Raw genomic sequence first — 24,471 nt, 5'->3', positions numbered from 1 at the left:
GTATAAGAGCGTCTGCTAAATGACAAAAAAATGTATAGCATGTTATTAATTCCTTATTAGCCTAAATGTATAACTATTCTTAGTTTTGTATTATCATCATTATTACGTTTTAATGTGGGCTATAAATAGGGCCATGATCACACTGTCATTCGTATCAGCCTACTTTGCTTAGGGCTTCATCGTAATAGCGTTATGTGAATATCACAACTGAAAAATAAAAGTTAGCTTTCTTTGATCAGAGTGAGAGATGGATTCGCAGACTAAGGCTGCGCCGATGCGCGTGCTCGTCACGGGCGGATCCGGATTGGTCGGGAAGGCCATCGAGCACGTGGTGAAACAAGAAGGCGGCTGTCTCGAGGGCGAACAGTGGACCTTCCTCTGCTCCAAAGAAGCCAACCTCGTGTAAGTTATGTCACATAAACCTCATATTCTCAGCAGAGCTGGTCTGAGGCTTGGTCGTTGCAGATAAAAATGACCTAATCTATATAGAGATGCCATGATCCCATAGTCTACATGCCCGAGAAACACCAGCATGTCTGTTCTACATAACATATTTCTATAGGAAATGTATGTCACGTTGCACTGTATGAAACCCTGGTTTAAATATTAGTAAATTCCTGTTATGACCCTTTTGCTTCTGGGACTGGTTTTGTGGTTCCAACAGAAACGAAATGGATAAAAGAAGTCCAAAAAAGAAGTTCACTTATTATATTCTCTGCTATTCAATTATTTTCTATTCAATTCTATAGATAGATGGATTGATGGATAGATACAGTATATAGGTAGAGTTTCTATATAGTTCCTGTTGGAACCACATTAAATGTTTAGCTAATTACATTTGTGCATGCATACTTTTATGAGATTGATGTGTTTTCCATTAAATAGGATGATGATGATGATGATGAATGATGACAGTTGTACAATGTTCTGCCAGAGATCTACAACAGACAATAGCAGTTTTTAAGAAGTATCGGCCCACCCATGTCATCCACCTGGCTGCCAAGGTGGGAGGACTCTACCTTCAAATGAAGGAGAACCTACACTTTCTGGTGAGATTCATTATCTAACTACCCAGTTTGTTTCAATACCTAGGCTATATGTTTCAGTCCTAAAGTACATTTGTTCAATCAGGGATGGGACTAGAAATTCGGACCGGGCATTTCTAACTCACCGGACCATTTTTTTCCTCAAAGCTCCCACACTGGCCCATTTTTTAACCTAGAGGCCCCAATTGTTAACCAAATAATGATCATTCTGTACAAAACCCCCAATTTAGTCAAGCCGATGGGCTGAAGATGGAACCAGCCCACCTGGCATTTTGCCTGAACTGTCCAAAGGTCGGTCCGTTTCTGTGTTCAATTCTGTCGAGTATTTTGTTCAGATCAGTGACTTTTGGTCCCATAGCCTAGTATAATATTGAATGACACAAAACCGATACATCGAAACATACTATATGACTAAATATTTGTGTGTACTCTATTTGTTCTGTGTAGTTATGTCATATACAGTGTGTTTGTTTTGTGTTGTTCAGTACGTTTGTTGTCACAGCATTGCCGTGAAATGGTTTGTTTTATCTAGCTACCGGTTGACTGTAAGTAGCTCTGGAAAATATATTCTGCTAAATGAACTAAATATAAATGTCCATGTTTGCCTGGCTGGGCAACAATCTAGGCTGACATTTAGTTGAACTTGTCAAAGCGAAGTTTACACAGTGACTTTGTTGCCACACTTCTTAATCTTATTCCGAAAGGGTATTAATCCATCTGTGAGGAGAGTTTACAGGGGAGCTTGTTATCACAGTATCCAAATACATTCTTTGAATTCATTTGTGGGAAAACAAGTTATTGTGTAAAGCCGTAAAACGGGTTTGATTGAATTGAGACCACAGTGTTTTGCCTTCACAGAGGGACAACCTTCGCATCAATGACAACGTGCTGCAGACGTCTCACGAAATGGGCGTCATCAAGGTGGTGTCCTGCCTGTCCAGCTGCATTTTTCCTGACAAGACCACCTACCCTATCGATGAGAGCATGGTGAGTTGAACAACCAATAAGACCCTATCAATGAGAGCATGTTGAGTTTAATACTAAAATACTAGGGTTGCATCGCATGGCACCCAATTCACTATATAGTGCATTACTTTTGACCAGAGCCCTAATGGCCCTAGTCAAAAGAAGGAGATCAACAGTATAGGAAGCCTATGTGCCCAGTGACAGTATAACTACTGTATGTTTGGGAACCTCTGGCCCTTCAAAATGTGATTTTTAAGAAAAGCTGGTGTATGATCACTCATGCTTTCCTCCCCTTCACACAGATCCACAATGGGCCTCCACACGACTCAAACTTTGGCTACTCACATGCCAAAAGAATGATTGATATTCAGAACAGGTGAGCTGGTGACTAATCGGTTACCTGTGCAGGTACATTAGCACACAGTTTAAAGACCCACTCCAGCCTCCCTAGCACCTCATTTATCACCTGATTTACTTAACAAAAGGTGCATTTCAGTAGCTGGTACAGGTCCCTCATTACATGACACAACCTAGCTAGCACATAATGTTCTGAGAACCATATGTTTCTTAGAGCTTGGTGAGAGCGTGGTTGTCCAATGTTTATTTTCATTATAACCTTCCGACAATGTTCTGGGAATCGTGCAGGATACTGTTAGAAATTGCGTCAATTCAAATCTGGTATTAGGAACAAAAGAGGTCAACACGACTTCTAAGATATACTAGTTATTTTAATTAATGCATAAATCTTCAATGGTAAATATGATGTTTCGTATATACGGGCTCTCTGAGATGTCTCGCAGGACACTCCAGACAACTAACACATTGTTTCAGAAACAATACCCAAATACTCTGACAGAGGGAATTTCCCACTTCTCTGCTGGCCAATTAGAGTAGAGGACTGAGTGTGGTTTAAACTTTCTCAGCCAATCCGTTGGTTCAGGGGTTGGTCTCATCTCCTCGGCGCCATTTGTTGCACACTTCAGCCAGGCACAAGATTATCATAACAACCTATCATAGTGAGAAGAGCCAGCTCCCTTAGACATCATTCCTATGTCCAAGGAAGGCTCACAGATCACAAAGAACCAGTATAGTCTAGCATTTGAAGACACAATCCTTATCTTATTTTACCCCCTAAAACAGCTCTTCACATCAATCACAGCCTCCCCAAGTGTCACAACCTATATTAGCCCAGTCAAGAATGCATTCTTTCTAAGTTAGTCATCCCATCAATTTAGGAGAATAATAAATCCCCAATAGTCCCCCTTTTCACACCTAATAAGGTGTGATTCAAAAATAAGAAAACACAGATTGTCATTCATTATAATACAATACAAACAAAAAATCACACTTTTATTAATAGGCCATAATGATACAAAAAAATTCAAACCCTCAGTCCATCTACACCCAACTTGCAAATTGTTATCAGTCACCAAGGAACTTCAAACCATCACATAAGGAAAGACAAACATTCACATGATTAACTTGATTAATAAAGCATAAAACACAGGATTAATAGAACACAAAACATAAGACTATTAGAACATAAAACACAAACAGAGAAGTATATTTTGGCCCCCTTTAGACACCCTCTAGTGTCACTCCACCAAGCCTGGTAGGTCATATCCTCCATTCCTAGGTTGGAGTCCAGGATTGGGCCATATCTCACCATCTGTTGGGAAATCACCTTCCCCATCTCCTTTCTCACCAAACCTCAGACACAGGAAATAAGACAACATCCACAAAGAACAAGTATACCCATAGAAGCTATAACTTCACCCAGAATAGTTACAACAATAGTTTTCCATTTATCAAATATGTTATCAAACCAACCATTTATGGAGCTATCAATATCAGAGTTCTCAGCCAGTTTGTTCGTCAGTGTAGTTACTCCCCTGAAGCTCTTTTGTCACTGACCCGTCCGGTGCTATATTGTTTGAGGATGAAAATACAGCACATAGATCCAAACAGAACACAAACTCCGCCCCTCTCAGCCAGAAGCATATCTAAAGCTATTCTATTCTGCCTTGTCATTAAGATAGTTGCCGCTGTCTGCTCATCTAATCGCTTTATTGCATCACGAGTGTGGTTTATAAATCTTTGCTGGTTATAGTAAATATAATTTATCCAATCTACGTTTTTATTAATTGTTGACCACCAAAAAATACTTGATTCAAACTCAACTGCGATCTGATTCCTAGCTTTGAAATGTTCTGGAACCTCTCGAGGTACTCCTATCCCATCACAGGATCCTTTCATCAAAGGATCCCGGGAGGAGGTCCTACTTTCTACGTGACAACTCACCAGTCTCTGACACGTTTGATTGTTTACAAATGTAGTTGAGTTCACAATCAGTTATCACCACACAACCATCAGATGTCAGCACGGGCCTGGTTTTAGTTCCTACAATCCTCTGGCTGCAACAAAGAGGAGAGATTAGTCATGTTCTCTTTCAGTTGTGATATTCTCTGTGTAGGAGCAGAGCTAAGATGCCCTACTCTATATCCTATCTTACTAGTCCTAGAAAAACAATTAGAATCCCCTGAGACTTCAAACGTAGGCAACCTAGGTCGGAATGACTTTGTTATCGGGGGATACAGATAGTTCAAGTTACTACAAGACTCTTTCACCACATTCCCAGGTGGCTTGTATGGAGGATAAACCTGTTTTTGCGTACTTCAGACTTTCAGACAGTACCTACCCTTCTATGGGTCGCACTGCCATTTCTGGTAATTCCCTACCCTCACAACACTACACCTGTCCCCAAACTGTGCACGGAGACCTACACATCCCCCACGCTCTCGACATGAGCAACTACATAGTCCCAGGATGTACACGGCGACACACATATAGTGATGTCCTCCCCTAAAGTCCCTAATCTTCTCCTTTCCCTACGTCTAGCTGTCTCCTATGCCTTCATAGACTGTGCTCAGGTATTATTTTATCAACTTGTATTAGGTTAACTACTACTTTTGGCTGATCAGAAGGGTTTGAGTGTGTTAGGAATATGGCCCCCACAATCAGACAGCTACCTACCGTCAGGAGACCTGTGAATCCCCACCCTTGCCCTGAGAACATGTCAGATGCCAACCCATTACTTCACCTTCTACCAAACTCACACAGGGATGATCAGACAGGGTAAGGGAATCTTCGTTAAGGAGCCAACCCCCGAGCCCTAATGGTGATCGGATCTTTCTCCTAACTCTATGTTTGTTCATCAGGTGTAACTGGGTTTATCTTTTTGCAGTGTGTGACATGCACCCAGATGGATCTAATAGGACTTGATAGGGCCCTTCCCAACAGGCCTGCTTCCAGTTTTTCTTCTTTTAGGGACTGGATCCACACCCAGTCTCCTGGTGTGATAGAGTGGGTCACCTTCTCCTTTAGTTCACCTGTGGGGCACAAAACCTCTGACATACAGGTGTGGTTAATAAACTATCTTCACACATACATGTTCAGCTCTCAATTTCTATTGTTGTTTTTTCTTTTTAAGTATTTTTATTTAATCCTATCAATATTATTTAATCCTATCACTCCCCCTTTTTGACACATGATTTGCCCATGTGTCAATATTACCACCTTTCTAAACCATTCCTTATGTAACTTATCATCCTATTGCCATGCCTTTCATTTTTGGGATTATCTTTTGCTTCTTTATTGCTCCTCCCACTTCCTTTGTCTTTTATGGCAGTTAAATTCAACTTTCATCCAGTTCAGAATCAATTAGTAATCCAATCAATCAATCTCTTTATCTTGTAAAAACACTTATGTTTAGTTCAAACTCTGTTCTACCCAGGCTCTCCCGGGCTTGACCTGAAGACTAATTGTTGGACATGACAAGTCTATTTTTTAAGTCACCTAAGTCTTCTGTCTAGCAACAAAGAATAAAAATCTCTATGTTCATGATTAACCCAGTTATATCTAATAGCCCACCAAAAAACCTCATCATCTTTAATTCACTACCAATGTCATATCCCTCATTACTCTCTACCATTTGGATAACATCCCTGATGTATGTATGCCTCCTTAGAGTTCCAAATGATTTTACCATGGGCTGCCATTGCCTTCCCATAGATAAGATCACTTAATTTACCCGTATGCAGTACATAATGGAGTACGCAAACTTTACAGCACTTTATCATTAACAAAAAGCTCATCATTTGTTTTTTGTTTTAACGGTTTTGGCGCTTTAAATATAGCAGTTTTCCTGGATGAATTTAACATTCGCCCCTCCTGTGTTATAGTGTGTCCTAGGTAAATGACCTCACTCTACCAAAGTTGAAGTTTCTTTTTGCTCACTTTGTGTCCCTGTTCTGCCAGGAAGGTTAACAATTGGATTGTATCCCCCTTACATCCCTCCTGAGTGGGATTAGCCAATAGAATATCATCTATATAAACTAACATTTGCTTCCTTCCCTAGGTTCGAACTTTCCCAAATTCTTAGTTATAGCCTGGGCTAAGATTGTAAGACTTTCTGAAACTAACTGTAAGTCCATGACCATCCTCCAGTCGGCGCTAGGTGCCTCCTTTCTACCAGGAAATATTGGAGAGTTTCATTGTACCTCATCTCCAGGAATTATCACCCCCCCCTTAAGTAAATGCTCAAATGTAGGTGTTATCCCTTTTATTGCTTCTGGTTTCATAGTATATTGCTTTTGGTATGGTCTATTATCGAATCGAGGAATCACTTGTACTGGAGCTACCCCCTTAATTAGTCCTACATCTGTTGTCCTTGTGACCATAATTTGAACGGAATTGCTTCTAACTCAGCCTCCTGTTCCTAAGTTAAGAAAATATCTTCCTGTCATCCGTTAAAACTTATCTCCAGATGGACACTGGGCTGGGTTTTTGCTCTCAAATTAACTTTCTTCTATATCTCCCAGTGGAGTGGCCATACTGATCCCCATTTGGTGTATTCTGCCAGTCAGTAATGTTTTTCCCCTGTTTTATCCATTTACCTAGTGATAACCATTCCTCTGAATGTTCTTTCACTAGGGAAACATGGGGGCTCCACCTTTCTCTGTACAGCCTCTGGCTCTGTGAACCCATTTTAACCCAATTTGAAAAAACAACAATCACAAATAGCCAGGCCTCACTCAATTTGATAGCTCACTTTTATGACCTAAATACTGCCTAACTGAGATGAGCTAATCTCTTTCTCCTAGTTATAATCTAAAGATGGTAGTACACACAAAACATGATAGATATTCCCAGTCTTAACCCATGAATAATTGTTTGTATCATTCTAATTCCTCATATCTAATCCAGTAAACCACTCAAAATTCCTAGAGTATACAATGATTATTTAATTGATTAACCTAACTCTGCTACATGTGATCTCATCTCAAATGATCCATTTATCAATTATTTATTCAACGCCCTAGGAAAATCTGTCTCCCCTTCTATTGTTCCTGTCTCCCCTGTAAATGTCATATTTGAGTTTTTAGCCAATACAATCACGGTTACATCAAATGTTCCCTCATTTAATGGTATTTTCTTCCTAATATAACTTCCCTAAATGAGATTAAATCCCCTGCCTTCCTCTACTATCCTTATATCATTACTGGATCAATGATAATAACCGTAACAACTATCAACAACAATTGTGTCTTTTTTCTGATAATGCTACAATTGTAGCCTATTCCATCACCCCAGTCCAAAATATAAGTTTATGTAACAAATCCATAACCCACCACAGGCTGGCGCCATTCCCCAGCACAACAGCCAATGCATACTTTCATCCTAACCAAAATAAATTATCGTTTTAAAATGGTCCATCTATCTTGTATTTCCCCGCTAACCCATTTCAGTTCGCTATTCAATTTACTTAACTGTTCTCTCTGATTAGGCCCTAATTAATAAAACAAATACTTGCTATCGTTTATCAGCATACGTTTAATGATGTTCCTACCATCTGAACTGTACTGCCTCTCACCCTCCCCTTGCTCCTTCGGGGAGAGCGCATGGTAACCTTATAACATATTTTCATAGACTTTTCTAGAATACTTCTATTTAAGCTATCTAATTCAACCTTTCACATTTCTCAATCCACATAGTAATCTAGGTATATAGCCCCACTGCGAAAGCTTTGTCTACTGTCCCTACCTGTGTTCGAACCAGGGACATCGCCAGTCACTCCACACCATCTGCGATGCTCTCAAAGTAACTACTCCCATTTCATAGAGCAAGTGACGTCACCAAATGAAAATCGCAGTAGCTTTCACCTCAGCAAAAAACTCTCTCTCTCTTTGATTCCCTATTGAATAAGTTAGTTTTTCTATTTTACCCCTAAACACGCTCGCTACAAATAGTCCATTCAACATTACCAAACCAAATACTCATCGTACCCATTCAATCAACACATCAGCCGTGGAATTTACACTCATAAATGCAGATTGTTACTCCATGCCTTGAAATGATAAATAGATTTCCACTAATAGTACCATTAATGATCTCATCTTACCCTCTGACACAAAATGAAGTTCCCTCACTGTACTACGTTAGCTCTACCATGATAATTAGTTCAATTTAACCCTCTATTTGCTTTGTACTATATTATACATTACGTCTAAAACAACATTACTTATGGTCAGTTTATTCCGCCATCATATTATCCAACAACGCCACAATCTTTAACTCATATGGGGCGGCTGGCAGTTTAGTGACCAATAGCGCCGCGCCAACAACCGAGAGGTCTAAAAAAAAAAATCTGCCGATGTGCCCTCGAGCAAGGCGCTCAACCCCAATTGCTCCCATAAATCGCTCTAGACAAAAGCGTCTGCCAAATTACCAAAAATGCAAATGTAAACATTCTCTACTTTCTCACCCACGACGCTCGGGTGAGCAAGTTTAGAACATTTCTCGTCAGAAACCCACATGCGTTCCCAGCCATCTCCCAGTCTTTTCATGGCTCCAAAAGCCACACTTTCGCTCTCTCCAGCCCCTCCCCTCGCAACTCTACCTTTTTGAGGAGCTGTGAGGAGCTGCTTCTCGTCCCAGCGCGCCTCCAATATTCCGCCGTTACTCAAAGCACTCCAGTCCATTTATTTAAATCAAATAATTCCCACCTAATTAGTTAAAGTTGGTGCACGTTTATAAACCGAATTATTTCGGTCTAATTGTTTAACCAGTATTTTGCACGGTCCAACATCAAACGTTAAATCAAATAATAAACCAAATAGTTTCGACACAACTATTCAAAAGCAGTATTATGCTATTTCAAACACCAAACGTTATATTTCAAATATATCAATTCAAACGTTTTAGTTCAGTCACACTCATTCATCACTTTTCATTTCATGTTTTCGATTGTCACTGACGGGTTATATGGTTTGAGTAACCACAAATCCAACATTTATTCCCAAATTATACCGTTTGGACAGCCACAGACGTCTTAATATACAGGTTTATTATTTTTAATAACCCCTATTCACTATTTTATTTCGTCTGTGATCATTCGCACACTCATGCATACAACACCCAGTGTCCCCCTGACTCTATCCGTATCTAGCCTTCTGATACGTGTCAGTAGCGTAACACTATCTAAAATTTAAGTGGCCATTATGATCCTAGCCATATCTTCAGTGGATATGTGCCACAACGTTACACTTTAATAAATTAATCCCTGTATCTCACGGTTCCACCATTTGTGGTCCAGAGACTTCAGTATTTTCCTCAGAACCTAGCCATATCTCTTCTGGATATGTGTCTCAGAAACAATACTCAACTAAAATTTTGGCGCTCCTCTGATCCTGGCCATATCTCATGGATATGTGTCAGTAGCCAACGCCCTTAGCCAATAATTCCCTGTATCTCCAGTTCTCACCCCTGGTGATCCTAGCCTGGAGACTTCAGTATTTTCTCAGAACCTAGCCATATCTCTTCTGGATATGTGTCAGAGAAACAATACTCAACTAAAATTTTGGCGCTCCTCTGATCCTAGCCATATCTCTTCTGGATATGTGTCAGTAGCCAACGCCCTTAGCCAATAATTCCCTGTATCTCCGAACCTTAGCCGTACCCTCGCAGTTACGGACCTTGCCGGTAGATGTCAGCATTGTCTCCTGAACCTAGCCGTATCCATAGTTACGGACCTTGCCGGTAGATCAACACTCTCTGGTACCATGGTCTAAACATCACATTTATCACAGGTTTGCATGTCACAATATTGTGCTTATCTACTCATATTAGTTTCATAATTTAGTTCACTTACATCAGACAGTTGTTTCACAAAATTAATTTGGATAAAGCCAATGTGCAGATCTTCAGTTATTTAACAATAGGTATCTGCTTACCTTTTTAGAAGCCCGGGCAGTTTGTGAAACATACGGTTCGATGAAAGAGTTGACCAAATGTGCCGGACATTACCCAGCAAAGTCCCTTCTACCAGACCGCGTCGGGGTCACCAATTGTTAGAAATTGCGTCAATTCAAATCTGGTATTAGGAACAAAAGAGGTCAACACGACTTCTAAGATATACTAGTTATTTTAATTAATGCATAAACCTTCAATGGTAAATATAATGTTTCGTATATACGGGCTCTCTGAGATGTCTCGCAGGACACTCCAGACAACTAACACATTGTTTCAGAAACAATACCCAAATACTCTGACAGAGGGAATTTCCCACTTCTCTGCTGGCCAATTAGAGTAGAGGACTGAGTGTGGTTTAAACTTTCTCAGCCAATCCGTTGGTTCAGGGGTTGGTCTCATCTCCTCGGCGCCATTTGTTGCACACTTCAGCCAGGCACAAGATTATCATAACAACCTATCATAGTGAGAAGAGCCAGCTCCCTTAGACATCATTCCTATGTCCAAGGAAGGCTCACAGATCACAAAGAACCAGTATAGTCTAGCATTTGAAGACACAATCCTTATCTTATTTTACCCCCTAAAACAGCTCTTCACATCAATCACAGCCTCCCCAGGTGTCACAACCTATATTAGCCCAGTCAAGAATGCATTCTTTCTAAGTTAGTCATCCCATCAATTTAGGAGAATAATAAATCCCCAATAATACCCAGCTAGCACATACATTTCTGAGAACCATATGTTTCTTAGGTGGGAATTTCAGTACTTCAGCATAACGTTTCCTACAGGTTTCCTCATGGTTCTATTTAAAGTAATGTTCTCAAATTGTTCAGAGAACATTAAGAAACAACATTCTTCTGTGGGAATTTCAGTACTTCAGCAAATCAAATCAAAATGTATTTGTCACATGCGCCGAATACAACAGGTGTAGACCTTACCGTGAAATGCTTACTTGCAAGCCCTTAACCAAAAATGCAGTTTTTTGAAAATAGAATTAAGAAAATATTTACTAAGTAAACAAAACATATTTTTTTTAAGTAACAGGTTTCCTCAAGGTTCGATTTAGTCATATTCTCAGAACATTAAGAAAACTTTCCATAAAAACCACAAGAACGTTCTAAGAATGTTATTTATAAACATATACATTCTGTTCTCAGCATCAACAAAACTCTCTATCCTCTATCTTGTTAAGTGAGTTCAGGTATGTTGGCCCCACTCACTAATTGGCCACACCTGATCTTTATGAGTGCTTGTTTTATTTGAAATGGGATCTGTTTGAATAGACTAAAATGAACAGCTTTGTATAAGTTACAAAATATGGCATGCTAGCTAAATCCTGGTGGCGCAGTTGACTAATTCCATAGATTGCAAACAGAAGATCATAGGTTCAAATCTCACTGGGTCCGTGCCACAATAAAAAAGAGATGTGTTTGCATGATTAATGCCTAAGCAAATACATTTCCATGTGTCCCATCTGTGCTTGGTGTTCAAAACAATTAACCTATCATAGCAGTGTTATTAAAAGTTTTATTGAAACATGTTCTCAGAACGTTATTTAATTACCTTCAAAAAACCTATAATTTCTGTTCTCAGAACATTAATAAAACCTCCCAGGAAAACTTTCAGGGAACCATAGGAAAACGTTCTCATAACTTCCCTGCAACCAAAAAATGAATGTTCCCAAAACAGGCAACATTTTCACTTTCGTTTTCAGAACGTTTAAAAAATGTCAGTTTCACCAGTCAGGAAACTTATGGCTTTGTTCCCAGAACCAATGGGAAACCAAAAACGTAGGTTCCCACAACTTCCAAGGAACCAAATATGCTAGCTGGGAAGTGGGGGGTGGGCCTTTCCTCTTTTGTCCTCTATTGCTCTTCTATTGTTCTGGGAAGCAAGGGGGAAGGCTAATGACATCAGTGTGCATCCAATTTCAATTTAAGGGGCTTTATTAGAATGGGAAACATGTGTTTACATTGCCAAAGCAAGTGAAATAGATAATAAACAAAAGTGAAATAAACAATACAAAGTTAACAGTAAACATTACACTCACAAAAGTTCCAAAAGAATAAAGACATTACAAGTGTCATATTATGTCTATATACAGTGTTGTAATGATGTGCAAATAGTACAAAAGGGAAAATAAACACAGCCGTTTTCCATCATCCCAACCCCTTGACTTGCCAACTCCTGCCATTGTGTTGAAAAAAACACAATTTTGCAAAAAATATATGTTTTTACCCTTAAGGGTGTGTACCTTTTACTGTATGTATACTTGGAATATTGTTTTTCAACGGGAAAGTAAAAATGATTGTGTGTGTGTTTGTGTTTGTATGTGTGTGTGGGCTTGATTGACAACAGGGGATACTTTGCACAGCATGGGCGTCGCTACACCGCCGTAATCCCGACTAACGTGTATGGTCCCTATGACAACTTCAACTTTGAAAATGGTCACGTGCTGTCGGCACTCATGCACAAGACACATGCTGCTAAAAGTAAGTAACACACACACACTACTTGTACGCACTCACGCAAATACACACACACACACACACACACACACACACTTACTCCTTTCTACTCTCCTTCTGACAGAGGAGGGAACCCCTCTACAGGTGTGGGGCTCCGGAACACCCAGGAGACAATTCATCTACTCTCTGGTATGTTTAGTGAATTACTCTGTGTGTGTGTGTGTCAGTGCATGTCAGATATGTGCGTGTATGCATTACATCAGTGTGTGTGTGTGTGTTCTCTCAGGATGTAGCGCGTCTGTTCCTCTGGGTGCTGCGGGAGTATGATGACATTGACCCCATCATTCTCTCTGGTGAGTCCAACATGGTGTGTGTGGGTGGGTGGGTGATCAGTCAATGTGTGTGTACAGTATGCAACTGGACCAATCTCCTTTGACACTTGTCTCTCACAGTGGGGGAGGAGGAGGAGCTCTCCATCAAGGACTCCGTAGAGATGATCGCAGATGCCCTGGACTTCAAAGGTCAAATAGTTGTATCCTTCCATAGGCTGTATACTCCTGATAGGAGTTGCCCCCAGGCACAGATCTACGATCAGCATATCCTCCCCAAATCCAAACCTCAAGTTTGACCTTAGATCAGTGTCTAGAGCCAATCTAGTAGAATCCTTAGTACAACACCAGCAACCACATCTAGAGGTTCATTACACCTGTTGGACTGACAGACTTACAGTTGTAGTAGGTTAAAAGCCCACTCGGGCTGGCTACCCCCCATATCTGTTGTACTGTAACTATGTAATCTCCCTGTCCTTTGCCTATTGTGACCCTTGACCTATGACATCAGTTCGACACCAGCAAGTCAGACGGTCAGATGAAGAAGACGGCCAGCAATGCCAAGCTGCGACGCTACCTCCCTGACTTCACCTTCACGCCGCTCTCTGAAGGTCAGAGATCAAAACACTGAGGGATGCATTTTCTGTCCAGAAAACAACTCAATATTGTAGTGGGAATTAGTTGCCTTGTAAATAACACTGACACATTACCACATGATATTTGATACCTATCCGGTTATCAATAGTTTTATGATTATGATGAAAGGAACGTTCATGGTAATTAAACCACTCTTCCAAAATGCACAGTATCCATATATGACAGATTGTGTCTCTCCTCCCCTACAGGTATCAAGAAGACCTGTGATTGGTTCGTGAACAACTACGACATAGCCCGAACATGAAGACCAATGAAGATAGAGACATGAAGATTGTTTAATGAAAAAGACTAGGGCTACGTCCCAATACTACTACTGTGCCTTCCTTCTCTTGTGTCCTTTCCTTCATGTCAACTGATAAGTGAACGTTCTGGATAGGTTTCACCATATGGCCGGTTAATTTCTGTCAGATCAGTGGTCATGAAGGAAAGGCACACAGCACTCACAATCTCTGTGAAAGTGGAGGCAGGTATACCCCACCTTGTTGTTCTCCCCAGCACTGTCTGGAAGCAATTTTGGATCCTCTCCTCTATTTGCACCGTTGATGTCAGGGATTGACATTAAGGTCTAAAAGGCTCTTGTCCATCGGACAGCAGTATATTTTTGGTGGTTGCCTGATGATTATTGTCACTTGCCAGAAAATTTTTATGTAGTTGTTTACATGCAAAATGATCAATTAAAGGGATACTTGGGGATTTTGGCAATGAGGCACTTTATCTACTTCCCCAGAGTTAGTTGAACTTGTGGATACCATTTTTATGTCTCTATGTCCAGTATAAAGGAACTTAGAGGTAGTTTCGTGAGCCAATGCTAACTAGCATTAGTGCAATGACTGGAAGTCTATGGGTATCTGCTAGCATGCTAGGAAGCAGAAAAATCTGTTTGGATGCGTAACTTTTGCAGAGCGTGAGACCCTCCGACAACCTGGTTGTAATTGTACCAGCTCTGGGGGAGACTTAGATTTCAAAGCACAGCTCACACCCGAGAGCAATAGGATATAGTATTGGCTGGTGCTCTGCTCGCCCTGACCAAAAGTTACGCTTCCAGTGTAGCAGGTCAAAAAAGCCCCAGTGTAGCCCCTATGTTAGGCTACTGAAATTCAGCTTTAAAAAATCACCTGCCTAATGGGGCAACCACAGAGCAGGTTCAACTTGTCCGGCGGCCATAAATGCCATCAATTGTCAGTCTTTCACTTAAACAATGGGGATGAACCAGAATGATCAGTTTTAGGCTAGGTCTACTCAGAGCAGGTTCAACTTGCCCGACTGCTCAGTTCACTTGCTCCAGGCAATAGGGCAACCCTTAAGGTCAATCCCTGATTATGTCCTTCCCTGACGGTGGCTGAAACGGTCCAGCCACCTGATCACCTATGACTACCAGTTACTATGAGCAATACTGCAGGGTAATGTGTTTACACTCAAATATATCACATTTTTATTTCAATATCTAAAATATATAGTTGAAGTGTATGATCTATTTGTGATTGAATATTGACAAAAATATTAAAGGGCTTTTTCTTGATGTAAGAATGAGGTGTCAGAGTCGTTGAGGAGAGTGATACTGTATTTCTCACTACAAAACAACAAGTATAAGCCTACAGTAAAGTAGCCTGGATCTAATCATTGGAGCCAACTGTTTCTCATCATTCACTGGCCTTGGTCCAGACACTGCAGATAATAATACTGGTTTGTATTAAAAGAAGATAGACACACCATGTGATTTATCTGGGATGAACATAAACTAGAAGAATAGGCCTACCTATGTAGAGCCATCAGACACTGTAATATAAAGTCAACTTCCTGAAGAATTTTGAGATTTATGACATCGCTGTCGCTCCATGTCATTGTAAAAAATACAATCACTCAATCGTAGAAACATGAGCGGAAGAAGCAGGTTTTTAGGAGTCACGACAGTTTCTAATGTCAACAGGGTTTGACGATAACACTGAGGAAACCAAGATCAGTTTGGGATCTGCCAGTAATCATGCCATTAATAGACGGTCAGATGTGCCATTAGTAGATTTGACTCTACTTGGCACATCTTAAGCAATTTTCCTCAGCATAGGAAGAAGCAGGTGTACCATTAATAAGCCTACACCTGTCATGTCATGCTGAATAACGATGAATGACTCATGACTTCTGTTTAACATGGTTTCTCACTACACAACCACTTCTCTATGGCATGAAGAGCTACAGTCCAACAGTAGACTGTCACTGAAGTAAGTACACACTACTCTTATCCAAGTAAGTACACACTACTCTTATCCAAGTAAGTACACACTACTCTTATCCAAGTAAGTACACACTACTCTTATCCAAGTAAGTACGTACACATCGGTGCCAACAGTTGCTGCAAAGTAGATTTCCAATGAATCCACTGGATAGCACAGTAGACTTCCGGCAGAACCTCAAAGAATATTAGAGCTTCTATATTGAAGAGCCTTAAGATGTATGACATCCTTGTCCAGTGTTCTGCTTCTAATTATGCAAACCAACCAGAAACATGACAAGGAGACCAGCCATGGCAACAGCAGGGTTTTTATTAGAAATGAAAATAAACAAACAAAAAAATACTAAATTCTAAAACAAGAAACAGAGGCCTGGGGAGATACGCCAATTCGTACAAAATAACCCACACTTGTTTTGTTGAATCCAGTGGTTTGTGGTGGGAGATGAATCGGCAGGCAAGATCTACACGGAATGTTTTCATTGATACTTTCACATTGCCTAATTCATGGACAAACCTATATGTCTTGTAAAAGTAAGTGGTTTGACCTGAAAGGAATGCCACAGGAACACTTGACTTCAAACCATTTCTAGAGACAGATTTTGAAGCTAGTTTACACCGCATCTCAAATCACAGTTGCATAACACTTTTCTTTTTACCTTACTCCACTTTCTCTTCCTCGTCTACCCTTCCTCTTCCAATGACCCTATTCTATTCATCTCCTCCTTCCTCCCTGGGTCATATTCATTAGGCACCAAAGGGATTGAAACAGGGACTTGGACTTCGTTTTCCATTTTAAAACGCATGCCCTAATGAAACACGAGTCCGGTTCACTCGGTGAGATAGAAGTGCATCTTGTTGTTGACGTTCTTCCTCTCAGGGTTGAGGCGTTTGAGGATCTGGGCCAGGACGTTGACCGTCTGCTCGCTGCTCAGGCCCGTCCTCTTGGTCTGGAACTTCTTCAGCAGGTCCTTGGTGGTCATGGGCTTCTGAATCAGGTAGCGGCTCACCGCCTCCTCTGTCAGCTGAACGTCACTGTGGAGAGGGAGGGAGGATGGAGAGGGGGAGAACAAAGCAGGGGGAGGGTAGGTGGTGGGAGGGGGAAGGGAATGAGGCAAGAAGAGTAGGGGAGAGAAAGAGAGGGTGATAGAGAGTGGGAACATGAGAAGATAAGAGAGGAGGGGAGATAATAGAAGAGGAAGAAAGAAAGAGTATGTGTGGGAGAGGAGAGGAGAGTAGGGGACAGAGAAAAGAGGAAGAAGAGATAGAGAAAGAGAGAGAACAAGTGTGTGTGTGTGAGCTAGAGAGAGGGTAAGGGTGAGTGATAGATTAATTATTAATGACTAATTATTACACCCTGAAACTGTGTATAATGTGTTAGAAATGTGTGAGTGTAGGACCAGTAAAGGCTATGGCATTGAGCCACTATTTAGCGATGTGAGTAAGAGTTAGGCCAGACAACAAAGACAACTGAGAAACTAAGATAAAGAGGCCTCCCAATTTAGGGAGGGGAGAAACTGTTATGAAAACATGGTGCAGAATATTGTGAGAACAGCAATAACTGAGTAAAGCAGGGAGTAGGATATGTGTGTGTGTGTGTGTGTATGTATGTGTGTATGCATGTGTGTATATGTGTGTGTGTGTGAACTGAAGGTCAGTAGAGCAGTTTTAGAGTGGAAAACTACAGCCCGCCTACAGAGGGAAGGGATTTCTTTTTGTATGACGTATGAGTATAAAAGATGGACTCTGAAATTGTGATGGCAGAATTCTCAATGAATAAATATCTCTGACTATGCAGACCGGGACTCTGGCCGTTACTTAAATCCCAAAAGACTTACAACCTTTTGGGAGACGCACAGAGAACCTAAAATAGTTTGTTAAATAATTCACATAACAGTGAGAAAAGAGAACAAACAGGAGAGATTGAAGAGGAGGAATATACCTGGAGCTGGGAGTTGATTTGCCTGATGGGGGCTGTGGAGTGCTCTTCCCTGAGGGGGCAGGACTCTGGGTGGTGATAGCCGTGCTGCTGGACTCCATCTTCAGCCTCTTGGCAGCTGGAGACTCAGAGCTACCACCCACCACCTGTCTCTTACCTGTGAGGAGGGAGGGAGGGGGGAGGGGGAGGCAGAGCGCAGGATGTTGGAGACAGTTTTAACAACCCTTTATTGTTCAATCAAGAAGAGAGCCAAAAGTATAGTTTGTTAACAAGACATTTGTGGAGTGGTTGAAAAACTGGTTTTATTGATTCCAACCTAAGTGTATGTAAACTTCCGACTTCAACTGTACATTTTATGGACACAGTCAATTTTACAATAATTATATTTTGTTTGTTTTTACTCCTGAACTTCCTCTACCCTCAACCTCTCCAATCATTTTCATGATGTCCATCCGGTTTGCTTCTATATGCCATATCTTTCTAACTGTGCTCTTTCACAAAAGCTCTCAACCTATAACCTGTAGACTTATTATGGACACAGTATGCTTACATTATTAGTTATCTTGTTGTTATTAGTTGTTGTTAGTTGTTATTAGTCCCATCCTTCAACTCCATTCAACACCACCCATCTATCTCTTAACACCATCCATATTAGATTTCTATTTGCCATATATTTTTCAACTGTACTGTGATGTTTTACAAAAGTTCTGAACCTTTCTATTCTCATTGTTTCTACAGATTGTAAATTGAAAATAAACATTTTTGCTAAAAGTATTGTTATATTATTGATCGATTGACTATGACTTTTGAGATCACGCAGTAATGCTATCTGCAGGGTTAGCTCCAGGTAAATATTGCAATCCTTTAGCCGTTCCTGGACCTGTGTCCAAAAACAAGTTACAAATGGACAGTACCAAAACAAATGATCTAATGATTCTGTCTCTTTGCAGCAAAATCTGCAGAGCTGAGAAGATTGTATCCCCCATATAAATAACATTCTATTGGTAGCAATAATTTTATATAATAATTTAAATTTAAAAGTTTTGCGTATCAATTCATAAACACTATGCCATGGAATCGGTATGTCAAAACCCAACTATTTTTCAATCTATATGAGATGGCTGTCAATCCTTTGGTCCTTAAATGAAACTGGTCTACTTTTTTTATTTATCACAGTTTTCTTTAACCAATTATGGTCTTTAATACAGGGCCGACAGACAAGTTCCTTACTTTTTCCCCCTTCCACTTTCCTCTTTCCTCTTGCGGTAATGTTGCAATTTTTTGGTTGTAAATTTGGGTAGAGCAGACATTTCCATATGTTTTTGTTAGCTGCATGTGCGACATAACTCCACCAGTCCTACCAATGATATTATTTACGAAGATTATACCTTTTTTAAACATTTTGTAAAAAAACTAATGTTTTTTTATCAATTAGTATATTTGAGTTCAACCACAATATTTGTTCCATAATTTTTTTCTGTCGTTTCTGGAGGATTAAATTGAAATTGCAACCAACTTTCTATGGCTTGTTTTAGAAATAGTGAAATGTGGGAGATTATTTCCTTTTCAAATAACTGAAAGTGAGAGGTTGTGATCTGAATAAAGGGAAAAAGGCCATTCTTGAACATTGGGTGAGACAATCTTACTAATTTGCCAGTTCGGATTTAAGTATAACTTTTGTATGACTGAAGCTTTTAGTGATAGGTCTATTGCTTTAATATTTAATAATTTCTGTATTTCTGTACAAATTCATATTCATTATATAAATAGGCCCATTTAATTTGGTCTGGCTTGCCGTTCCAAATAAAATTGAATATTTTTTTCTCATATAATTTATAAAACTGTTCGCTAGGCGTAGGCAACACCATAAGCAAATAGGTAAACTGGGATAATTCTAAAGAGTTAATCAGGGTGATTTTTCCACAAATTGACAGGTATTTACCTTTCCATGGTAGCAAGATCTTTCATTTTTAATTAATTGTTTAACATTTCAAAAAACATAATTCCACTTATGGGATATTATGGGGTATTGTGTGTAGGCTAGTGACAAACAATCTCAATTTAATCAATTTTAAATTCAGGCTGTAACACAACAAAATGTGGAAAAAGTCAAGGGGTGTGAATACTCTCTGAAGGCACTGTAGGGGAGGGAGGGACCACATTGTAGGGGCTGTTTGTGTTGGAGCTTTGCTCAAATCAACACATTGGGGGTAGAGGGGTCGCAGACTGTGTAGAAAACTGAGGTGACTGGTGAAGAAGAGAACCTGCTCTGGTAAACAGGCTGAATGAATGTCTGTGTTAATGCTCTTAGCATAGCAAGTCCCATCACTCTCATGCTTTATCAAATGGACTACTGTCTGTCTTGTTGAAGGAGCAGGACTTTTCACTTGAATCATCTACCACGCTGGTGCTGTGTTTACCAGTCGTCTCATGCGCCTGTAATGCAAATATACAGAGAGAATAACTTTGACATTAATAAAATGACATAAAATCAAACTAAGTTGATTGAATGAGTGGATAGTTTCATTTACAATACTTTCAAACTGTTGTTTAAAAGAGACTTTGGGTAAGCTAGATCATGAGGTATATTTTTAGGACAGTAGTTCAGTGCGGTAACACCCACCAAGTGTTTCTGTCCTGGTCCCTGATCTTCTTCTCCATCTCTGTATGTCAGTGTCTCCAGCAGGGGGCACCACTGGTCAGCTTCACCTGTGTTCCCGATGGCTCTCTCTACTGTGGGCAGCCGGGTTCTCACTTCACAGAGACAAAGAGCCACAACAAATTACTTACACAAACATGAGACACAGCCAGACAGGAAAATAGCATGTTGCTGCAAGGGGTATTTTGGTATAGAAGCCCAACAGAGGCCATTGATATTGTCTGGGCAGTTACTTTTCATCTAATTCTTACATTGCTTCACAAACAGACTCTATAGAGTCAAGACTGTCTATTACGTTTCACCGAAATACAAAAACGATTTTTGATAGATTAGTCCTCTGTTACCAGCTCAGCTTTGAGTATTTGCTATGCATGTATTTGAGTGGGTGTACTGTACAAGTGTGTCTGAGCATCAATCTGTATATCTTACCTGAAAGCGTATGTCCTCTGGTGCCAACTAAGTTGTCCTCGGATGCTAAGCTCCGAGCACAGTTTCAGGGCAAACTTCTCTGGGGAGTTCTTCCTCTCTGACATATGGTTTGTGAGCTCTGTTAAGTGTTATTGTTGGTCTATGAGGGGTAAAAGAGAGGAGGTATAGCGGGACTGTTAACTTTCTGTTGTCTGGCTTGGAGAGAGCTGGGAGAGAGCTCCATCCACTCTGAAATCGTATTGGTGTATGAACTATGCATGCGCGTGATTTTATGACTCTAGAGTTACGTAAGGGCAAATGTGCCACTCCTCTGCGGGGAGACGCAGACAAAGAGAGAGAAGATTTAGAGACTAATAGTGTATTCTGGTTGTTAAATCGGCTGTTGTTTGACAATGAAACTGTTTTCTTGAGACCTATCGAATTGATAAACTAGAGATATGTTGACGGATTAAAAATAATTAAATAAATAAAATAAAATGTTATTGAGCTATTTATACTATTGGGGATGCAGGTAGCTTAGTGGGTAAGAGCGTTGTGCCAGTAACCGAAAGGTCGCTGGTTCTAATCCCCGAGCCGACTAGGTGAAAAATCTGTTGATGTGCCCTTAAGCAAGGCACTTAACCCTAATTGCTCCTGTAAGTCGCTCTGGATAAGAGCGTCTGCTAAATGACTAAAATGTAAAAATGTATTTCTGAGTTAAGTTTGCTTATTTCTTAGCGCGAATGTGAACGGAGGAGTATTGAATGGTTGAAATAACTCAGTGTGTGCATAAACTACTAAATTCTTGTCTGTTTCTTTGTTATTCTGTCATATGAGAGACGATAAGAAGGAGGAGGAGAGAGAGAGAGAGAGATGAATTGCTGACGTGTACATCACGCGACTGGGTGTGATGCGACAGGGTCTGCTGCAACGGATCCCGTCAAACTAAGGCCAGTACTGTTCTATTTACAAAACGTACCTTCCCATACAGGATATTTTGTGTGCCTAGCATATTTGATGTTGTGACAATTTGACAGGGACTTGGCAACAGACTGATCAACTGATGTAATTGCATACTGGAGTTTTCGTGAATGAGTTGGTTTGATTAGAGTTGTGTTGGGAATCGAGTACTGACATTATTCTGTAAAATTAAGGTCATTGGGTGCTTATTAAGCAATTGGTTTGTGAGTACTGTAGTGTTGCTGGATTATAGGTCTTTTCTTTTTTGGATTGCTCTGAAGTTGACTACTTTCCTTTACTTTTCCTGATCGGATGTGGTAAGATTGCCACTAATTAATAAAATTGGTAAAATAAATTGAGAAAAAAAATAAAAAATAAAATAATAATATATATATATATTTTTAATTATTCATAAATTGATTTATTAATTCATTGTTTAATAAAAAATAAAAAATATATTATTATTTTTTAGTTTTTATTAATAATTAAAGGGAGGAAACTATAAGCTATATAGTCTAAAATAATAAAATAATTCACAATAAAGGAATATAAAACAGTTGTTACAATGGGGAAAAAGGACATCAAGACTATGAAGGTAATTACACCTGTTGATATAGTACAAAATAGTAATCCTCTAGTTAATGGTATTGCAAGGTTATCTGGAAAATGGAATAAACGTTGGCCTGACATTGAACAACCATGGCCAGTGGAAGGGACTCTTAACCCTGACGTCATCAACATAATGAAAGAGCTTCTGTCAATTCATAAAGCAGTTCAAAAGAAAGGGACAAAAAGGGAACAACGTAAAGAAAAGAGACAAAGAGAGCTGGGTGTTCTTAAGCTGTTTGAAAATGAAGGACAAAAACTGATAAAAGATACCAGCGATAAAAGAAACAAAGGTATAGAGAAAATTGTAAATGCAGTGAAGGTGACAGAAAAACTAATGACAGAAGTCAGTACACCTTTCTCACATACGGATTCAGCAAAAAGACCCCCACCTTATGAGAAAGAAGTAGAGTTTAAGGACGTCTATCCTCAGCTTCCAGTGATCATTCAGGAGGGTGATTATTGCATCAGAGATGAAGATGAACGAATAATAGAGAGAGGACAAGCAGAAACGACCATAAAAATGAATCCAAACTCCAGAAGTAAGAAAAAAACGAGATATCTGGAAACTAAGGGTGGAATGAGGTTCAGGAGGATGGAACTTGATGATGATGATCAGAGTGATTCAGAAGAGATCATGGGTGGATATGACCCTGTGATCAGACGGAGGTTGGCCAGAGCGGAAAGAAGGGGTGATGGATGTTTCAAGAAGAAGAATACAAGAGATTCGAGTTCTGATGAAAGTAAAGATGGAGACAGCGATGAAGACTTGGAGATTAAAGGTGCTTCATATTCAAGAGGATTTTATCCTACAATGACTAGCAAAGAAGAAATAGAAAGAGATATAGACCGATGCGTATCATGCCTGGATAAAGCGAATAATTTAGAAGAAGTAAGAGAACTGGAACAACAACTCAAGAAGCTGAAGATACAGAAGAAGAAACTGCTGAGAAAAGGAGCCCAAGAATTGGAGAAAAAGTATACATTAAGGCCAAGACAAGGGAGCACCAGTAAGAAGATGTTGCCAGTCATCATTCGAGGACAAAACCTAGAATATAAGCCTTTGCAAAATACCGATATGTCAGATATACTTGAGAAGCTGCCTACTCTTCAAGATGGAGCCTATCCTTGGATTTCAAAATTGGAAGAAATTACGGTGGGAGCACAATCAGCCATAGGAGACATTAAGAGACTTTTGGCTAATCTCCTTGGGATTCCAGATATGGAAGAAATATTTCAGAGAGCGGGACTCAATAGATATGTGGGGACTGCAGTGAATGATCCTGAATTGTTGGCTGCAAGTAGGAACCGTCTGTGGAGAGCACTGAAAGATACGTTTCCAACAAATGTGCATCCTGATAACATTCTGATTGACCCACTGGGACAACAAGAAAATCCGAGAGCCTATGTGTCAAGAGTCCATCAAGTGTGGAGAAATATTACTGGAAGTCATATTGAGCAGTCAATTTTGAGAGCTAAACTGCAGATGGGACTGCCCTCACCAGTAAGGAGCAAACTGGCAGAGGTGGTTGGACTTGGAAGCATGACAAAAGGCGTCTATACAGATCATATAGCCCATCAAGTGGATCTGTAAAGCAAAAAGGAACACAACCAGAAAGAACAGGACCAAGAAACACTCAGAAAACTCAATCAAATACAACTGGGGGGAGAATAAGAAGGAGAAGAAAAGCTTTGGTTATGAAGAATCAGTGTGCACCAAATCAACAATCACTGCCACAGCTTCAACTGAACAAGGTCAAATGCAATTGTACCAGCCACAACTAGTGGTACAAGTTGTTTCATATCCATAGATAGTTTCTGGACTGAAAGAATTGGAGAGGAAGAGGACGAGAAGACTTAGGAAGAGGAGGAAGATTTAAGCCATACTTCCAGCAATCTCCA

General features: G+C 40.1%; 2 protein-coding genes across 3 annotated transcripts; one reads left to right on the top strand and one right to left on the bottom strand.

The window, feature by feature from the left end:
- Positions 1 to 242: 242 nt before the first annotated feature.
- On the top strand, positions 243 to 15,292 carry LOC311144876 (GDP-L-fucose synthase-like). Of its 2 annotated transcripts, XM_084181040.1 has the most exons (10): positions 243 to 402; positions 935 to 1,049; positions 1,905 to 2,033; positions 2,315 to 2,388; positions 12,678 to 12,811; positions 12,912 to 12,976; positions 13,074 to 13,140; positions 13,240 to 13,319; positions 13,628 to 13,727; positions 13,962 to 15,292. In XM_084181040.1, the coding sequence occupies exons 1-10, from the start codon at positions 248 to 250 to the stop codon at positions 14,015 to 14,017; spliced, it is 975 nt and encodes a 324-aa protein (XP_084037166.1). In that variant the 5' UTR covers positions 243 to 247; the 3' UTR covers positions 14,018 to 15,292. The 2 variants fall into 2 exon arrangements, with proteins under 2 accessions (XP_084037166.1, XP_084037167.1); XM_084181041.1 differs by lacking the exons at positions 243 to 402; positions 935 to 1,049 and adding an exon at positions 1,486 to 1,591.
- A 1,021-nt stretch (positions 15,293 to 16,313) lies between these two features.
- LOC311145045 (general transcription factor IIF subunit 1-like) lies at positions 16,314 to 21,128 on the bottom strand (the record flags this gene model as incomplete). Its single annotated transcript, XM_084181239.1, has 4 exons — positions 16,314 to 17,032; positions 17,940 to 18,093; positions 20,671 to 20,690; positions 21,025 to 21,128. 4 exons carry the CDS (start codon positions 21,126 to 21,128, stop codon positions 16,828 to 16,830), a joined length of 483 nt encoding a protein of 160 aa, XP_084037365.1. The 3' UTR covers positions 16,314 to 16,827.
- Positions 21,129 to 24,471: the final 3,343 nt, after the last annotated feature.

Source organism: Coregonus lavaretus, assembly GCF_964263955.1.
Source record: "Coregonus lavaretus genome assembly, chromosome: 17".
Taxonomy (NCBI): Eukaryota; Metazoa; Chordata; class Actinopteri; order Salmoniformes; family Salmonidae; genus Coregonus; species Coregonus lavaretus.
This window is presented reverse-complemented; position numbering and strand designations above follow the sequence as displayed.

What these genes read in the sequence shown, in the direction of transcription:
- LOC311144876 (XM_084181040.1), top strand. Translation starts at nt 248, where the DNA reads ATGGATTCGCAGACTAAGGCTGCGCCGATGCGCGTGCTCGTCACGGGC. An exon ending in CAAGACACATGCTGCTAAAA is followed by an intron (nt 12,812 to 12,911) that starts GTAAGTAACACA and finishes TCCTTCTGACAG; the next exon opens with AGGAGGGAACCCCTCTACAG. An exon ending in ACTTCAAAGGTCAAATAGTT is followed by an intron (nt 13,320 to 13,627) that starts GTATCCTTCCAT and finishes CTATGACATCAG; the next exon opens with TTCGACACCAGCAAGTCAGA.